Genomic DNA, 16,347 nt, shown 5'->3' on the forward strand with positions numbered 1-16,347 from the left:
AATTTAATATTAATGTTTTATTTTAAATATTACAATGATGTATTAAAAAATTAAATAGATTTTTAATCATTTTATATATATATATATATATATATATATATATATATATATATATATATATATATATATATATATATATATTATTAGAATTTTCTTTAGCATTGCTGTTTCTGTCACAATCTTTTTTAAGTCCCCTGCAGTTCCATCATGAACCACTAGGTTCGAAAGCTTTGTACAAGACATTTGGAAAGAGACATTTGGCACAGAAATGTTCACTGATAATTCAGCATTTCCATTCACACATTGTCTGGCAATTGATCCCATAACTTTGGCGCTAGTACCATGCTGTACTTTTTGAGCTACAGAAATGTCAATGAGGGGGAAAAACAGACTAATCATTAAAAATTTGATGGAAATCAAGAATCATCAGAATAAGAACAGAATATTCAAAGTATGCTATATTAGCATGACATCTAGTTGTCGGTACTTGAATAAAGTTGGTTCCATCAGCATAGGGACATTTAAAGACGCATTTTGGCTCTGTGGACATGAAACCCAATACTATTTATTAACACTTCTCTCTCAATCTCTGCAAATGCACTTCCATACAGAGATGCTGTCAGACTAATGTCAGAGCAGAGCTTGCATGGGGATAAATGTGTATGTGCATGTGAGTCTATGTCAGGGAATGTTTGAAAGGAAAGCCAGAAACGTAGTCGAACAGAAAAGTAATTATGCTGTGACCTTGAGGTGAACAGGCCAATCACTGCTGGTTACACTTTTCAACATTTCCTCTCTACTTCCTGTCTAACTGACAGCAGGAAAATGCTGAATGGAGTGTGGAGTGCTTATGTGGATATCAGTGACTGTGGTATCTGAGCGCAAACAAGAGGGAGAGAGAGAGGCTGATCGGCAGCTCTGAATGGAAGATGACATTGCCCTGCTGACTTTGAATATTCCAGGCACATTCAGAACAGTTTGAGAGCAATATGAAACAGAATGTCATGATGCTTGCACCCCGCACAGAGGAAATAAAGCTAAGACTGACATGGCACGATCACATCAGAATGCTTTACTCTACTGTTACAGAAGAATTCTTCAAGGAGAACGGAGAGCGATGCGCCGGGGAGTAGCTAACTCTATCATTACGCTGCCATCATTGCCCTTATGTTCACAAACAACACAGCCAGCCGTGTTTGAACCTTTATTGCTGCACATTGTGAAGGCCAATTTAAACCATTCAGATTTGACTTGAAGGATTCCAGACAATGATCGGATTAGACCATATGTCGAGATGTCTTCCCAATGTTTTCACTCTTGGATGGCAGCAAAAACAGTGTTTACAGCTTCTATGCGAGTATGATTGTGTGTGTGTTAGCAACAGGGTAAGATTTTAGTCAAGGGCGATGTGGCTTGTTGACCAGTGTCATTCATATGCACGGTCAGATCAGTCTAAGCCTGCATAAATCTTAGGAAAATACCATTAGCATAGTCACAGATGCCGGTACATTCTGACAAACGCATGACTGGATTTCATCTTAGCCCTGATTTGGAAGCGGGATAAACTCTGGCAAATACATCACATTCAGGGGGCAGAGAATTCACTCGTGGCTTAAAGGACTTGGTGTATTATTTTATCTGCTCATCTTAATACCGGTGATCAGCACTGCGCTAAATGTAATCGGTTTAATGTGCTATTGTGTATGTATTCAGCTCACTGGAGGTTATCTGAGATTGTGAAGTGAGTGTCCCCTCCTCAGGGATGTTTGTCCTCCACGCGTTTAACTTATATTACACAGGAGAATCCCACCTGGGATAGTCCTTGGCTGCTGTACAGAATTATTGTAAATCAGTTCCTATGAATACATTATGTTCATATTGCATGCATTCAGTTGCTGCAGATGCTGGTGAGACAATAAAAGCATTTATGAGGTTATAACTCCTTATATTGTTACAGCCTCAAGATGCTGGACTTCTGAAATGGGTCATATCATGATAAATCAAATTCTTGTTGATTTTTTTTTTAATAAAAGAGTTTGATTTATTGATATGCAAATAGATTGAATTGGAACTAATCAACTGAAATGTCTCTGGATTTTTGACCTCATATGGAGGAAAGTATAGGATAGATACGATAGATATTTCATTTTAAAATGTTGGAAAACTCTTCCTGGCTGTGTGTAGCACCAGCTGCCCTACATTTCTGTCCAATGAATCCTAGTGTTATACAGGGCCATGCACAAACCTTTTTTTTTTTTTAATTGGTCACATCTTAATGACAAATTAAATGAAATAATATATATAATTAAAATAATAAAATAATAGTCTCAAAAGCTTTAGATTTATTTCCTATTAATAACAATGAGCATTTAATTCGTCATTAAAACACATTTTAATCACCATGTTACAAAGCTTGTTGTAGCTGTATGGGTGCTCAGTTTTTCCTGTTGGAAAATCTCATTTAATTAAAGATGAATTGCTAGGCTGCTGTCTTTATGCACCGGCTATTCTAGTGTAATTGTTAGGCTATTGGCTATGACTATGGCAAATGCTAGCCCTCCACCTGTCTCAGACCTCAAATACCTCAGATGTGAGCCTTTAAAGACATAGTGTTCATTATGTAAATAAAACACTGTACTTATTCAAACAAGAAGATCTTTACCATTGCAAGACTTCGTTCAGCTGCTGTGCCGGGCACGGGAGCTTCAGTTAATTCAATCAAGACAGAGGGGGTGGAGTTATGAGGTTTTACTGACAGTCTGAGCGGGTCCAACAAGATTTTAGTCAGAAGCTGTATTTGATGTTTCATTAGCTAAATATTTTAAAAACAGACGGACATAAAGGGTGATTAATAGCATTGATGTATTGAGAGGCATAAAAAATGAAGAAAAAAAAACACCACAAAAAAGGTTCACTTCAGAGTGTAAGGGGAAAGGGGGCATGTGCTCTGCACAGGTTGAGCCCCACCTGTGCACGTGCCTGGAGTTATGAAAGAGTGGCTGAAAGTTTGTATTTTAAAGCATTGTGTAAGTGAAGAAGTCCTGATTCTCATTTTAGATATGAAGTGGATGTCTGTTAAAAGGCACAGCAGCAAACATTTGCCATTTAATTTGAAAAATTCATAGTGGGATGTCTTAATATATATATATATATATATATATATATATATATATATATATATATATATATATATATATATATATATATATATATATATATATATATATATATATATATATATATATATATATATATATATATAAAAAGAAGATAAATAACTTTACCTACATTTTTTAACCAATGGTAGAAAAGTGGATGAAAAAAAGACAACAAGTGTTCCAGATGCAGTGTCTGTTTGTGTGTGGAAAAGACAGCTGATCGCAGCTGTGTGCTGTAGTTTAGCGCCATGGTGTGAGACGTTCCTCTCCCCTGCCAGACTCTGTTTGGCTTTATTTTAATGCAGTGGGTGAGATTAGGCAGTTACGGTGCGAGTGGGGCCGGCAGGGGCCACATTAGAGGAGTGAATGTCATTTTCTTCAGCAGCATGGAAGCCAGGCCTCTAATGTGGAGGAATTAACGAAGCTTGAGCAAAGCCCAGCGTTCTTCCCCTGCTCCTCATGCTTCTCTGTGTGCTCTTCCTCATCTCTGCATCCTTCCCCCGTTTGTTTGTTTTGGGGCCTCATTTTTAACTGCAACCACATTTGAAAGGTCTTTAAAGAAGATACTTTGTGTCTTTTGTCATGTTTTTCCTGTCTTTCATTATAAGAAGGATTTTAGTTTTTTCATGTTATCACAATTCTGTCTCTTCCAGACGGCCAACTGGAACTCAGGAGGAGCTGCTGGTGTTCATCTGGGCAGAAGGTCCCCTAGAATTCATGGATGCCTCAGATTCCCTTCTACCGTTCAGTGAATATGAATACAAAGTCACCGCAGACAACTCTAAAGGCTCTGCCTCCAGTTCCTGGTCCTCCGTCCGAACACTAGAGGCAGAACCGCAGGGAATGGACGCACCCTCGGCCCGTCCTGCCAGTGCCTACTCTCTTCTGCTGACCTGGACCCAGCCTAGCATCCCAAACGGAGTGATCTCCAAGTACAGAGTGGTGTACCAGAAACTACCCAATGATCCTACGTTCAACTCCACAACTGTTACTGCTCTTACAGTTCTGGTAACAATCATTTCTCCCATCAATTTGATACATTCTGTGAGAAGTTATAAATGAATCTGCAAAGAAGCAAGACGATTGAGTAATGTTCCATGAAATAGCACCCTCAAAAAAAGATTTTACACCGATCTATCAAATTAATAAAAAGGCAACACTTTTTTCCCCATTATTAGACAGAAACCAGAATTAAAGAAACAACAGAAATAACATCAAAGAACACAAAGAGATATTAAACACATTAAAAGCTGTAGTCATTTTGTCACATCTACCTATTGTAGACCCTTCAGTAAAGTGTATTAATAATGAAACACAAAACAATATATTACACAGAACAAATATTAACATACAATATTTAATGAATAAATTGTATAGACTATTGTTTCAAAGTTTTTTTTTTTAATTTAAATTACTGCTTTGTCATTCTAGGATGACAAAAAAACTTTTTTAAAGATATTAAAATAGATTACATTTATCTTAAATTGCAATAATGCTTTACAATATTGCTGTTATAGTATAGTTTTGATCATGTAAATGCAGTTTTGATAAGTGTAATGTAAGCTTAAAATAATTAAAAAAAAGATATTACAGACTAAACCTTTGAACAGTAAATTCATAAACATTTCAAATGCTTGACAAAATGCAAGGAAAATCCTGCAATCTTGAACTGAAATTATAGTTCATTTTAAAGTTAAGTATGGTTAGATTTATAATTTCGAGTTATTTTGAGCCTACTTTGAGTATGCGTTAAACCTTTGTTGTGTTTTTGTCTGCAACTGCTTTTAGTTCTATGTTCAGCTTCAGCTCCTGAAATTTCCAGTCTCCAGAATCAGCATCTGTCTGAGATCATTAATCAGCAATCAGCCCATTGCTCGCATGTTTAAACAGATTCCTCATCCGCTGATGTCTTCACCTATAAAAGTAGCTGCTGTGATTCATGTTTGACACCTAGGAAAAATAATGTGCTGCTTTCCTCGCAGATGCTCCCGACTGCATCATGGCCAAATTAAAGGCTTCAGCTTGAGCTCCTGTTTAAAACAAGTGTGAACAGATCCAGCTTGCCCCCTGATAGCAACAACACCATAGGGGAAAGAATCCAGGACCCACTGAGGGGTTCAGCTTCTCCCACAGAGCACCAGATAGATGCCTGCTTAATAGACAAATTAATTATTTTGATAGCAATTAATGAACGTCGTCCAGGATAGGCCTTTTATCAGCACCCCTCTTTTCTCCCAGAGTAATTTACAGTTCCACTTCTATTCTCTTGGCAGTCCTTTCAGGTTTTCTTGACCTCCAGAGGTCGGCTTCAGTGGTGAAGTGTGACGTCAGATAGCAGTTAATCAGCTTGTAATTAATTTTCCACGTGTCCTCAGCCCTCTTGAGTTATGACCCTTGCCATCTAATGGCTGATGCAAATTTATCATTTAGCAATTTATTTTTTTTTTTTTTCATTTTTATAGAACTTATGATTAAAACATTTATTTTTATAAAGTATTTAATGTATAGTGTAAATTTTATAAGAATGCATTTTGGGAATAAATATTATGTTTCGTTACTTATTGAAGCTGCTTGAGAAATCGCACTAGTATATTCAGTTTTTGATTTTTAGAAGATAGAACCAGGCTAATTGTTTGTAATGTAAATTAAGGAGTTTACAATATAAAGGTTCATTCACCCATACTGCTCTGTGTTTTTCCATGGTCATCTGCTGAAAACACTGCCCAATCGCATAACAGCTGCCATGTGGGCATTAGTGCAATTTCTATTTCTCACGGCTACATTTATAATCCATCGATGCAAAATCTTTTTTTGGACACTGACTTTGTGCTATATCAGCTGTCCGCTGCCATGTCAATATTTGGCCTGCAGTGGGGCATCATATTGATTCAGCTGTTGCCAACTGTTGAGTGGCTACAGGTTAATGTTCTCTGGTGGAGTAAAGTTGTTTTCATGTCTGAGAATGAAGGATTATGCAGAGAAAAAATACTTGTCATTGCTGCTAGTACATGCACTTATAAATCTGACAAAAATCCTCAACAAGCAATGTATTATAGTAAGAATATTATATCAATTTATTTTTATATATTATATTTCAATAATAGCTGTACATTTTATGAAGCTATGAACTAAATAACTAATAGATTAATATGTATTATATATATATATATATATATATATATATATATATATATATATTAATATTTATTATATATTTATTAATATTTATTATATTTTTATAATTATAATTATATTTATAAAAATATAATATATATTATTATTATAATATTTATTCATATATATAAAGATAATCAGGGGCGTAGATTGCGCGGGGGATGTGTCCCCCCCACTTTTAATATCACGGAAATCCATCCCCCGCACTTTTTTACATTTACATTACATTTATTCATTTAGCTGACACTTTTATCCAAAGCGACTTACAATTGCTATATATGTCAGAGGTTGCATGCCTCTGGAGCAACTAGGGGTTAAGTGTCTTGCTCAGGGACACATTGGTGTCTCACAGTGGATTCGAACCCGGGTCTCCCACACCACAGACGTGTGTCTTATCCACTGCGCTAACACCACCCCAGTGGTGGTGTTAACACATTTTTGGTCAAATGTGTTCACATAGAGGTTGTTTTCACAGAAAAACAGACACTTTTGGAAGCACAAAGACATTAATATATGCTTGCGACAATATATGGTTTTACAACTCATCTTCAGCAGGTGATAAAGTATATGAACAATGCAGTGCTGATTGACATATCATTTATTACAGTATAGAAAATATTCTGCCTTATTATGTGACTAAAAAAAGTGTTTGTACTATATAAACAAATCATTATTATTTGTTATTGTCCAGCAGTTATAGATTTCTAAGCCAGTTAAAAGCTAGAAATTAAAGAAAAATTAAAGTTGCCTAAAGTCAAAAGTTTTTGAACAGAAGCATGTTAATGTTTTTTTTTTTTAAGAAGTCTCTTCTGTTCACCAAGCTTCATTTATTTGATCACAAAGTACAGCAAAACAGTAAAATCATTACTCCAGTCACACAATCCTTCAGAAACTTGCTGCAAAAAAACAAACAAAAACATGATAATGTTGAAAACAGCTGAGTAGAGTTTTTTCAGGTTTTTTGATAAATAGATACAAAATAGAACAAATTTTGTCTCAAATAATAATCTTTTGTAAAATGGTGTATTTGTCATCACTTCTGATCAATTTAAAGAATCCTTGCTAAATAAGTATTTCTATACCGGTAATTTCTTTTCAAAAAGAAAAAAAAAAATACTGACTGTAAGCTTTTGAATATGGTGTATAATGTTACAAAAGCTTTTTATTTCACATAAATGCTAATCTTTGGATCCTTCTTTTCATCGAAAAAATACTGAAAATGTTTACTGATATGTTTCCAATATTGATAATCAGCAAATCAGCATTATCAGAATGATTTCTGAAGGATGTGACACTGAAGACTGGAGTAATGAATGATGCTGGTAATTTGATCCCAGGAATAAATTAAATTTGACCATATATTCAAATAGAAAAGTTATTTGAATTATTAAAAAATATTTCACAATATTACTGCTTTTGTTGTACCTTGGATCAAATAAATGCAGGCTTGATGAGTAGAAGAGACTTCTTTAAAAACATTAAAAATCTTACTGTTCACAAACTGTTGGCTGGTAGGCTGTATAGATTACAGAAATGTTATATTGTAATGTTTTATATTATATTGTAATGTTTACAGACACAAACACACACATTTATATATATGTATATATATTTCTGTCTCCCTCGATTCTGAAAAGATGGTTACAACTTGCCCAGCCCTAATATATATATATATATATATATATATATTCAAGTTTTATAATTTGAGTTTTAGTTTTAGAAATGTTAGTACTTCAAACTAAACATATTTCTATTAGTTGCCAAATTATTTCTTATTTTACATCTAATAGGTTATTTAGGATTTATTTTATTTCTGCTTCATTTAAATTACCAGAAAGGATTTTTATAGATTTTCAGTCTTAATGATAGCAATACTGGAATATGCTAAACAGTACTTTTCAAAAATATGTCTTAAAACCAAATGCAAACGCAAAAACATATGGGTCGTTATTCATATTGTTAAATCCTGTCAGGTAAACATGCTGTAGTTAACAAATCAATCCAAGGAGTTTGTGCTAGATGTTTCGTATTTGATTTTGATTTAGAAACCATTGCTTAGACACATAGTATGTGGACGCGAGTCAGATCGTGGAGCAGATGGTGTGATGCTTCTGAGTAGCGCTTTAGCAGAGAGTAGAGCTTGTGGTCTTTTGTGGTCTGAGCATGGCCATCCCCTTTGTTTTGTTTTTTTGGTGGGTGGGTGGGGCTTCTATTGATCCCTGGCTGTGCCGTGTGCCGTACCTCGTGCCAGTGCGTGTGATTAATTTGGACATCATGGTGGCGGGACTGAATGAGGCTACAGAGCACAGGCGGTCTGAGCCGCAAAAAGTTTCCTCCCTCACCATGTGTGCAGACGCCCCTCATTACCGAACACTTATCAAGCCTACATGAGAGATTAGGCAGGCCCAGTCACAGCCAGCACCAGACCTGTTCCATCCCTTGCTCTCTTCCTTCCTTTTTTTTTTTTTTTTTTTTTTTTTTGCTTTCACACTTTCTCTTCCCCCCAACGCTATCGCCTTTTTCCTCTGCTTTCTGTTCGTAGCTTCCACCACTCTCTCTGCCTCTCTTACTCTCTCTCTCTCTAACCCCCTCCTGATCTTTCCAGATGTTGCTCAGCATCCCCAGGAGAACCCCAGCGATGGGAGATGTATTAATACATCCTATTGATTAGATCAGGACCCCTGACAGTCATTTGCAGAGATACCATCTGGCTGCTGTTCCAATGCCTTCACCCAAACAGGACGTGACACCTTATTAATCTCCACCACCGCTCTATAGACGCTTTGCCTTTTGCGCACAGAAGCCTGACTCTGTCGGAGTGGCAAGCGGAGATGCAGGCGGACCTGAAGGGTGCACGAAATTAAGGTTATTACACAAATTGAGCCATATGGTCCAAATATTTCAGAGCTGAAATTTACTAGGCAATAAAAATTGCTCCTGCCTTCCTAATGGTGTAAATTACAGTTTAACCATGGCTCTAATGATGTCCTTCTGCTGCCTATTACCACTCTAACATGAAGGACATTGTTTAAAAAATGCACAGAAAAAAAAGAGGGGGTTGAAACTTCGGCAGCATGTTAACAATCTGTTAGTTTATCATTAAGAACACATTGAAGAGTGCATAAACATGATGATGGCGCGTTGGACCATGTCTTTGTGTAGACTCTCTGTATACACACTGTTGAAGTGGAGCAGAATGATCCGAGCAGAACCGCGAGCAGCTCGTTTGGGCCCTGGTTGAACCTGTACTCATTTGCTGAAAGGACACACATAGGGGAGCTATTCGACTGTCTGTGGGTTCTGATTGGTGGATTCCTCTGAGCTTTCACAAACTTTAATCGCATTCATAGTTTCAGACCAGGCTGTTGACACACTAGTATTTTATTTGTGTAGCAGAAAGATTAAAAAATGTCAATAGGTGTCACTTAAACTTTTGATATAATATATACAAAATATTTAAATAATATAGTTTTTTTTATTTTTATAATATGTTTTATTTTTAAATAATGAATTATTTATTTTATTCTGTAATATAGAAGATATTGAATGGACAGTTAACCAAACGGTATACTGAAAAAGCTTTAGTCTGCCATTACATTGTCTAGAATCTGCTTTCAAATTGTAGTACTAAGCAAACACTCTGAGAGAGCCTGTTAAATCTAATTTCTTATTTGGAGAGCTTAAGTTAGTGGCATACTTGACCGTGTGTGCTTTTATTTTCTGAAAACAGCTTCCATCATTCACAGTCCTGATTGTCATACACACTCAGCCACATTCAGAGGAGGTAAACGGTACTTTCATCTGTTTCTGTATGTGTGCGTTTGCACATGAGGGGTTTCCTTCATCAGACACCAGAACAGCTCAGTGATTCAAGAGCCCTCCATCTGATTGAGGTTTGGCTTGAACAGGACTTTACATCTAAACCACAAATAATCAATAGTTGTCAAGGCATCTCAGGAACTGGTTGTCAGTTGTTAGTATGGCAGAACAAATGGAAAAATTCTTTGAAATGCACTGAAGTCTGTAGACTTTCTCAACAGTTAAACTAAGGTGCTGGAAGGAATGAGAGCAATGGGGCGGTTTTAGTATTAAAGGGATAGTTCACCAAAACTGAAAATGTTGTCATCATTTACTCACAACTTCTTGTATGACTTCCTTTTGTTCTGCATAACACAAAAGATTGAAATTACATTTGTTCATTCAATGAAAGTCAGTGGAGTTTATTGTTATTTTGGATCCCATTGACTTTCAATGTGTGGACAAAATTTGAAACATTCTTTAAAATACCTCCTTTTGTGTTCCACAGAAGACAGAATTTTAATTACTGGATGAACAGTCTGTTAATAGCACAGGGAATGTGCACCATTAATTTCTTTCCTTTAGTTGGTTATAAAATGTCAGTGTAGAGAAGAATTTGCATTTTATTCAGTCATCTTTGTGTGTATGAAAAAATAAATGTTAGACATTCAGGGATATTCAGAGATGAATGCTTACAACCAAATGCATCAGTGCATCATTTTATCTGCCAAAAATTCTCATACATTTCTGACAGAGTTTGAGTGTGGGTTACTTAAAACATGACCAAAGGCTCCATTTGATGTTTTTTGATGAGGCATTTCCTGGACCCTGAAGCTGTTTAGCGTGATACTAATAAAATCCAGCTCAGGCTGAAGTCAGCAGTGGCAGGCCAGGACAGTATGTCTACTGTATGCAAATGAAGCAGTACCACACCTTTGAAGGGTCAGAGATCTTCACTTTCATCTAATCAGCATAATTGTTGTGACAAATCCACATGGTTATTCTTAATTAAAATCATCCCCTGGCCCAAGCAGCCCCCAGCGCTGTCACAGGAAATAACACATATGTACGCAGCTCATGAGACAAGGGAGACCTGTGCTCATTTGAAAGAGGAAAAGAGGAAAGAAAAGGGGCTTTAAAAGACTTCTTTCCCCTTTACAAATGACTGATTCCCTGAGCTAACGCTAAATATGCTTCTGACTCTGAAACCTCTTTAATGTTTAAAACAGTGAGGCCTCTTTCTGCCTCAATTACAGCAAGTTGTATTATTTTGAATTTAAAGTGTGTGTTTTATATCATACCTGACTAAGAAATTAAAGAAATAAGATATATAATTCTGTAATGTTGAGAATTTGATGTATGGTGGATCCCAAAAGGCAGCATAACCAATTCTCTTAATCAAAACTTAAACACTTTTCATTTTAGGAATCTGTGCCATAAACATTTATTTGGAAATCTATAACAAAAATCAATTCTCTCAGTTGCTTTTTAATGGCTGCCTTGAGTATCCTGGATGAGGGAGCGCCCGCTTGTTAATGTCTGGGTGCCTGTGTTTAGGAAAGTGTTTGATAGCATTGCCATCTAGGGGCGGGATATAGGTCTCTGTACTGAAATAAAGTGAAATGAAGCAGCTGTCTCTATTGACAGTGTGCATATGTTTGCTGGTTTATAGTCCAAATGTTCTCAATTTTTCAACCACATAAAAAGGTAGTGTTTTAAATGCTTCGATGCCTCCCAGCGATGTAATGGACTGGATTGTAAATATCTGCATGGGGATAGTAGAGATGGGTCTGTAGTTTTATTGCTGATGGTGAAAATTATGTGCTGTTTTTTTTCTGGTCAAAAGAAATTTTATTTTCAAGCAATGAATAATTCTGCTGTTTAAAAAGCAAACATCTATTTAAAAAGCTAAAATTTGCCATGGATGCTGCTGACAGTGTTGCATTCCTTTGTTTAAGTATCATTTCAGATTAGGCTTTTTATAGTGATTTTAAAAGATTTTGTTTTGTTTTGTCCACCTTTGCAATCTTGATCTATTCATGAGAACTGCATTCATGAAAAATGTATAAAATGCATTTATTGATATATACATTACGTGATGTATTATGTAGATAATAATGCATTAAAAAGATTCTATAATTAAGTTGTATTTTTTGTTTATTACTTAATTTGATCAATAATAATGCTAATATGGCTATGTACTGTGGGTATAGAAAATAATCACTGGGATAAAGTTGTGCTTGTCCACAGAGCCCTGCCAACCATTTTGACAGTGCCTTGCCACCCATAGTTGATTGTTTGCTTCATTTGCACTGCCATGGATTTAAATGCTCCAGGAAAGCTCTTTTCAGGCTGAGCTAATCAAAATGATCACAGCTGAAAGTCAAATAGCTTTGTGTGCCATTGAGAAGGTCATTAGCTACACCTGATTTGAGTTTTGGGCAAGTCGTGGCCTAGTGGTTAGAGAGTAGGATTCGCTATCAAAGGGTTGTGAGTTCGAGTCTTGGGCCGGCAGGAATTGTAGATGGGGGGAGTGCATGTACACTCCACCTTCAATACCACTACTTAGGTGCCCTTGAGCAAGGCACTGAACCCCCAACTGCACCCCGGCTGCTGCAGCATAAATGGCTGCCCACTGTTCTGTGTGTGTGTTCACGGTGTGTGTTCACTTTGGATGGGTTAAAAGCAGAGCACAACTTCTGAGTATGAGAGTTACCATACTTGGCTGAATGTCACTTTCACTTTAAAAGTCATTTTTAGGAGAGGGTTGATCCTTTTTCCAACTCAGTGATTCAGTGTTGGTTTTTTTTTTTTTTCCTGACATGTTGGTCTTTGACTTGTATGTTATAAGTTGCTCTGAGTAAATACAGCTGGATAAAACGAAAACTGTCCATCTTCTTCATTTCAGGCTGCAAAGCAACAAAATTTGATTATATTAAAGGAGGTTGATGCTTTTCTATACTCACTGTATATAACATATGCTAACTATATTTGTGTCTTTTGTGTTGTAGGGTAACATTTTTCAGGCTCATGTGTTTGGGTTGGAGCCATACACCACATATAATGTGCGTGTAGAAGCAGTTAACGGAGCAGGTCAGGTGTCTAGTCCTTGGACCACTGTTCAGACCCTTGAAGCCTCTCCAAGTGGCCTGGCTAACTTCAGCGTGGAGAAGAGAGAACATGGCCGAGCGCTGCTACTACACTGGGCTGAACCGGCCTCTCCAAATGGAGTCATCAAAGTATGCTCCTCTCAATGATGGTAACATTGCAATATCACTCTCCAAAATCTGCCATCATGTAACATATTTATTTCCACAGATGTACAATATCTTCAATGAGGAAAACTTGGAGTTCAGTGGGCTTGCACGTCAGTTCCTGTTCCGCCGTCTGGAACCCTACACTGTGTACACGCTCGTTCTCGAAGCTTGCACCGAAGCGGGCTGTACAAGGACTGCACCTCAACGCATAACCACCGAGGAGGCCGCCCCGTCCTCTCAACCGGCTCCTACGGTACAGCAGGTCCAATCCCGCAGCCTGGAGCTCTGCTGGTCTCCACCTGCCCACCCCAATGGCAGGATCCTGCAGTACCAGGTTCTGGCTGTAAGTCTAGAGGACGGTAGGGTACGGAATGATGAAGATGACTCAATGAGAGCCAAGATTGTGTTCATCCAGAATGACACCCAGGCTAACAGCTTCTCCTATAATATGTCTGGCCTTCTGCCCTGGAGCAGGTACAAGTTTCGAGTGCGCGTATCAAATGCGGCAGGATATACTAATAGCCCGTGGCTCACAGTTCAAACCAAACAAGCTCCTCCTAGAGGATTGGCTCCTCCGGCTGTCAGTCATGTTGAGGGCAAGCCTAATGAAGTCTTCATAGCTTGGTCGCCTCCTTTGGAGCCCAATGGTGTTCTTCTGACCTACAGGATTCAGAGGGACAACGTTGGTTTCCATTTCAGCTTCGACTCAAGTGTGTTCAACTACACTGATGTGGATTTAACTGCATACACTCTCTATAGTTACGCAGTTATTGCCTGCACCATTGCTGGGTGTGTTACCAGTGAGCCTACGCAGATCAGGACTTTAGAAGCCGCCCCTGCCAACGTAGAGACACCTAGGGTGTCTAATGTCACTTCCTATTCACTTAATGTGTCATGGTCTGTTCCATCCATCCAGAATGGTGAGATTGTGGTGTATATTCTCAAAATTGAAGATGAGGAGGTCTACCGAGGGAAAAGGTTAAGTGCACAGGTTTTGGATCTACAGCCACATGTTTCCTACATCCTAATCTTGATGGCTTGCACCAATGGCGGCTGCACTGCCAGTTCACCCACTTCAGTACTGACAAGAGAAGCACCACCCGCAGGGATGCCCGCTCCATCTCTTAAAGTCACGGGCCCTGAATCGGTTGAGGTCACATGGAGAGAGCCCATCCAGCCCAATGGAGTAATCATAGGATACGAGCTCTGTCGAAATGGGAGCCTCATTTACACTGGCATGGACACCCGTTACCATGACTTCACCTTACTTCCAAGCATCACATACAGCTACACCATCACTGCCAATAACAGTCAAGGAGCCACTACCAGTCTGCCAACTGTGGCCAGGACGCAGCCTTCGGCGCCCTCTGGTGTGGCTCCCCCCAGACTGCAGGCTCTGGGGCCATTCAGCATTATGGTGCAGTGGGACCCCCCTGCACGACCTAATGGGGTCATCATCAACTACTCGCTTTACAAACGGGACCCAGCTGAGCCCGATGTGAAACACTTCATTTTCACTTCACACCACAGTGCGTTTCAGAGCCAAAGTTTCTCCCTTACTGCATTAAAGCCCTACTCCAGGTAAAATACAAACAAGCAGCAATAACACTGTTTACTCGGGGGAAGGGAATTCAGGCATGCATGGTATATTGTAAGGCAAACCCTAGCATTCGTGGCTGAAGATAGATAAATAAACAACTAACAGAATACTTAAAGCATCTTTAAATACAATTGTAAGTAGCCATTGTTTTTAATTAATACATGTTAAATACATCTAGCTGCGAATCTTTATCTCAATTAGCTGGTTAGACTTTTTCTGCTGCTGCGCTATAGACAGACACATTGATAAAACCAAATGAGAGAAGGAAGAAAAGGAGAGAGAGAGTCTTAGAGGGCGAGGGACTCAACCTTGAGCCTTTTCTAATGTTTCCATCCTTGGCATGGACAAAGACGGTCAGATGGAGGAGGCACTCAAATGAGGGATGACTAAATTCTGGAGCTGTATACGTATGTTGAAGTGAAAATCTAGATAAGTGGGGTGATGATAACGGTTCATCAACATTATCAACTCGCCACTCATTGCCTCTTTCAGACGACCTTGCCTTTATTCTCCTGCTCTCCTCTCTTCTCTCCCTTTCCTCCTTCATTCCATTGCTGGTGACCTTCTGAAGGAGGAAACTGTCCGTTGTGTATACTATTGATAAACAACAGCGCGTTTTACTAGGTTAAGCACAAACATTGTTTATATTCGTAAATATTCAAAATCCAATAAAAGAAGAAAAAAATGCAACTGATAAAAATGGGGTAAAAAAAAAAGCATTGTACATTGATATTTTGAGGCGGAAAAGTGTTTTATTATTATTTATATAGTTGCCGTAATGTATTATTGATTTACATATATGCCATATCAATATTTTTTTTTAACCTATTGTTATTCTTTGTTTTTAAATATTATTTATTTGATATTTATTTGTAGGTATGAGGTAAGAGTGGAGGCCTGCACCCTGTTAGGCTGCGCTGCTAGTGACTGGTCTTCAATACAGACCCTTGAGTCGCCTCCTGCTGGACAACCTGCCCCGCTGCTGGAGCTGCAAACTAACCCTAAGGGCATACAGACAGTATTTCTGCTGTCCTGGTCTCCTCCTGCTGAGCCAAATGGGAAACTTTTGCACTACGAGCTATACCGAAAACAAGCTTTAGACAAGGAAAGCCGATCTGTAACAACACTGGTCTACCGCAACTCCTCAACCTCCTGCCATGATGACAAACTCCTGCCCTACACATCCTACGAATACCAGGTCACACCGCTGTCTCTCGTTTCATTCAGATGTATTTTACACTCTTTATTTCAGAATCGACTGTCATTGGTGAATTTGATTTGATTTTTATACCTAAATTATTATATTACACAAGGAATGAACAGACTTTTTATACAGACTCTTGTATGTAAGCTTGTGGAT

General features: G+C 38.1%; 1 protein-coding gene across 1 annotated transcript in view; it reads left to right on the top strand.

Moving 5' to 3' along the window:
- Nucleotides 1–16,347, top strand: part of ush2a (Usher syndrome 2A (autosomal recessive, mild)) — a 194,376-nt gene that overhangs the window by 168,610 nt on the left and 9,419 nt on the right. The window contains exons 60-63 of the mRNA XM_052530541.1: nt 3,812–4,166; nt 13,142–13,369; nt 13,449–14,968; nt 15,864–16,185. Coding sequence (XP_052386501.1) covers nt 3,812–4,166; nt 13,142–13,369; nt 13,449–14,968; nt 15,864–16,185 — 2,425 coding nt within the window. The remainder of the gene's footprint in view (nt 1–3,811; nt 4,167–13,141; nt 13,370–13,448; nt 14,969–15,863; nt 16,186–16,347) is intronic.

The sequence above is a fragment of the Carassius gibelio genome, chromosome A17, assembly GCF_023724105.1.
Source record: "Carassius gibelio isolate Cgi1373 ecotype wild population from Czech Republic chromosome A17, carGib1.2-hapl.c, whole genome shotgun sequence".
Lineage (NCBI taxonomy): Eukaryota > Metazoa > Chordata > Actinopteri > Cypriniformes > Cyprinidae > Carassius > Carassius gibelio.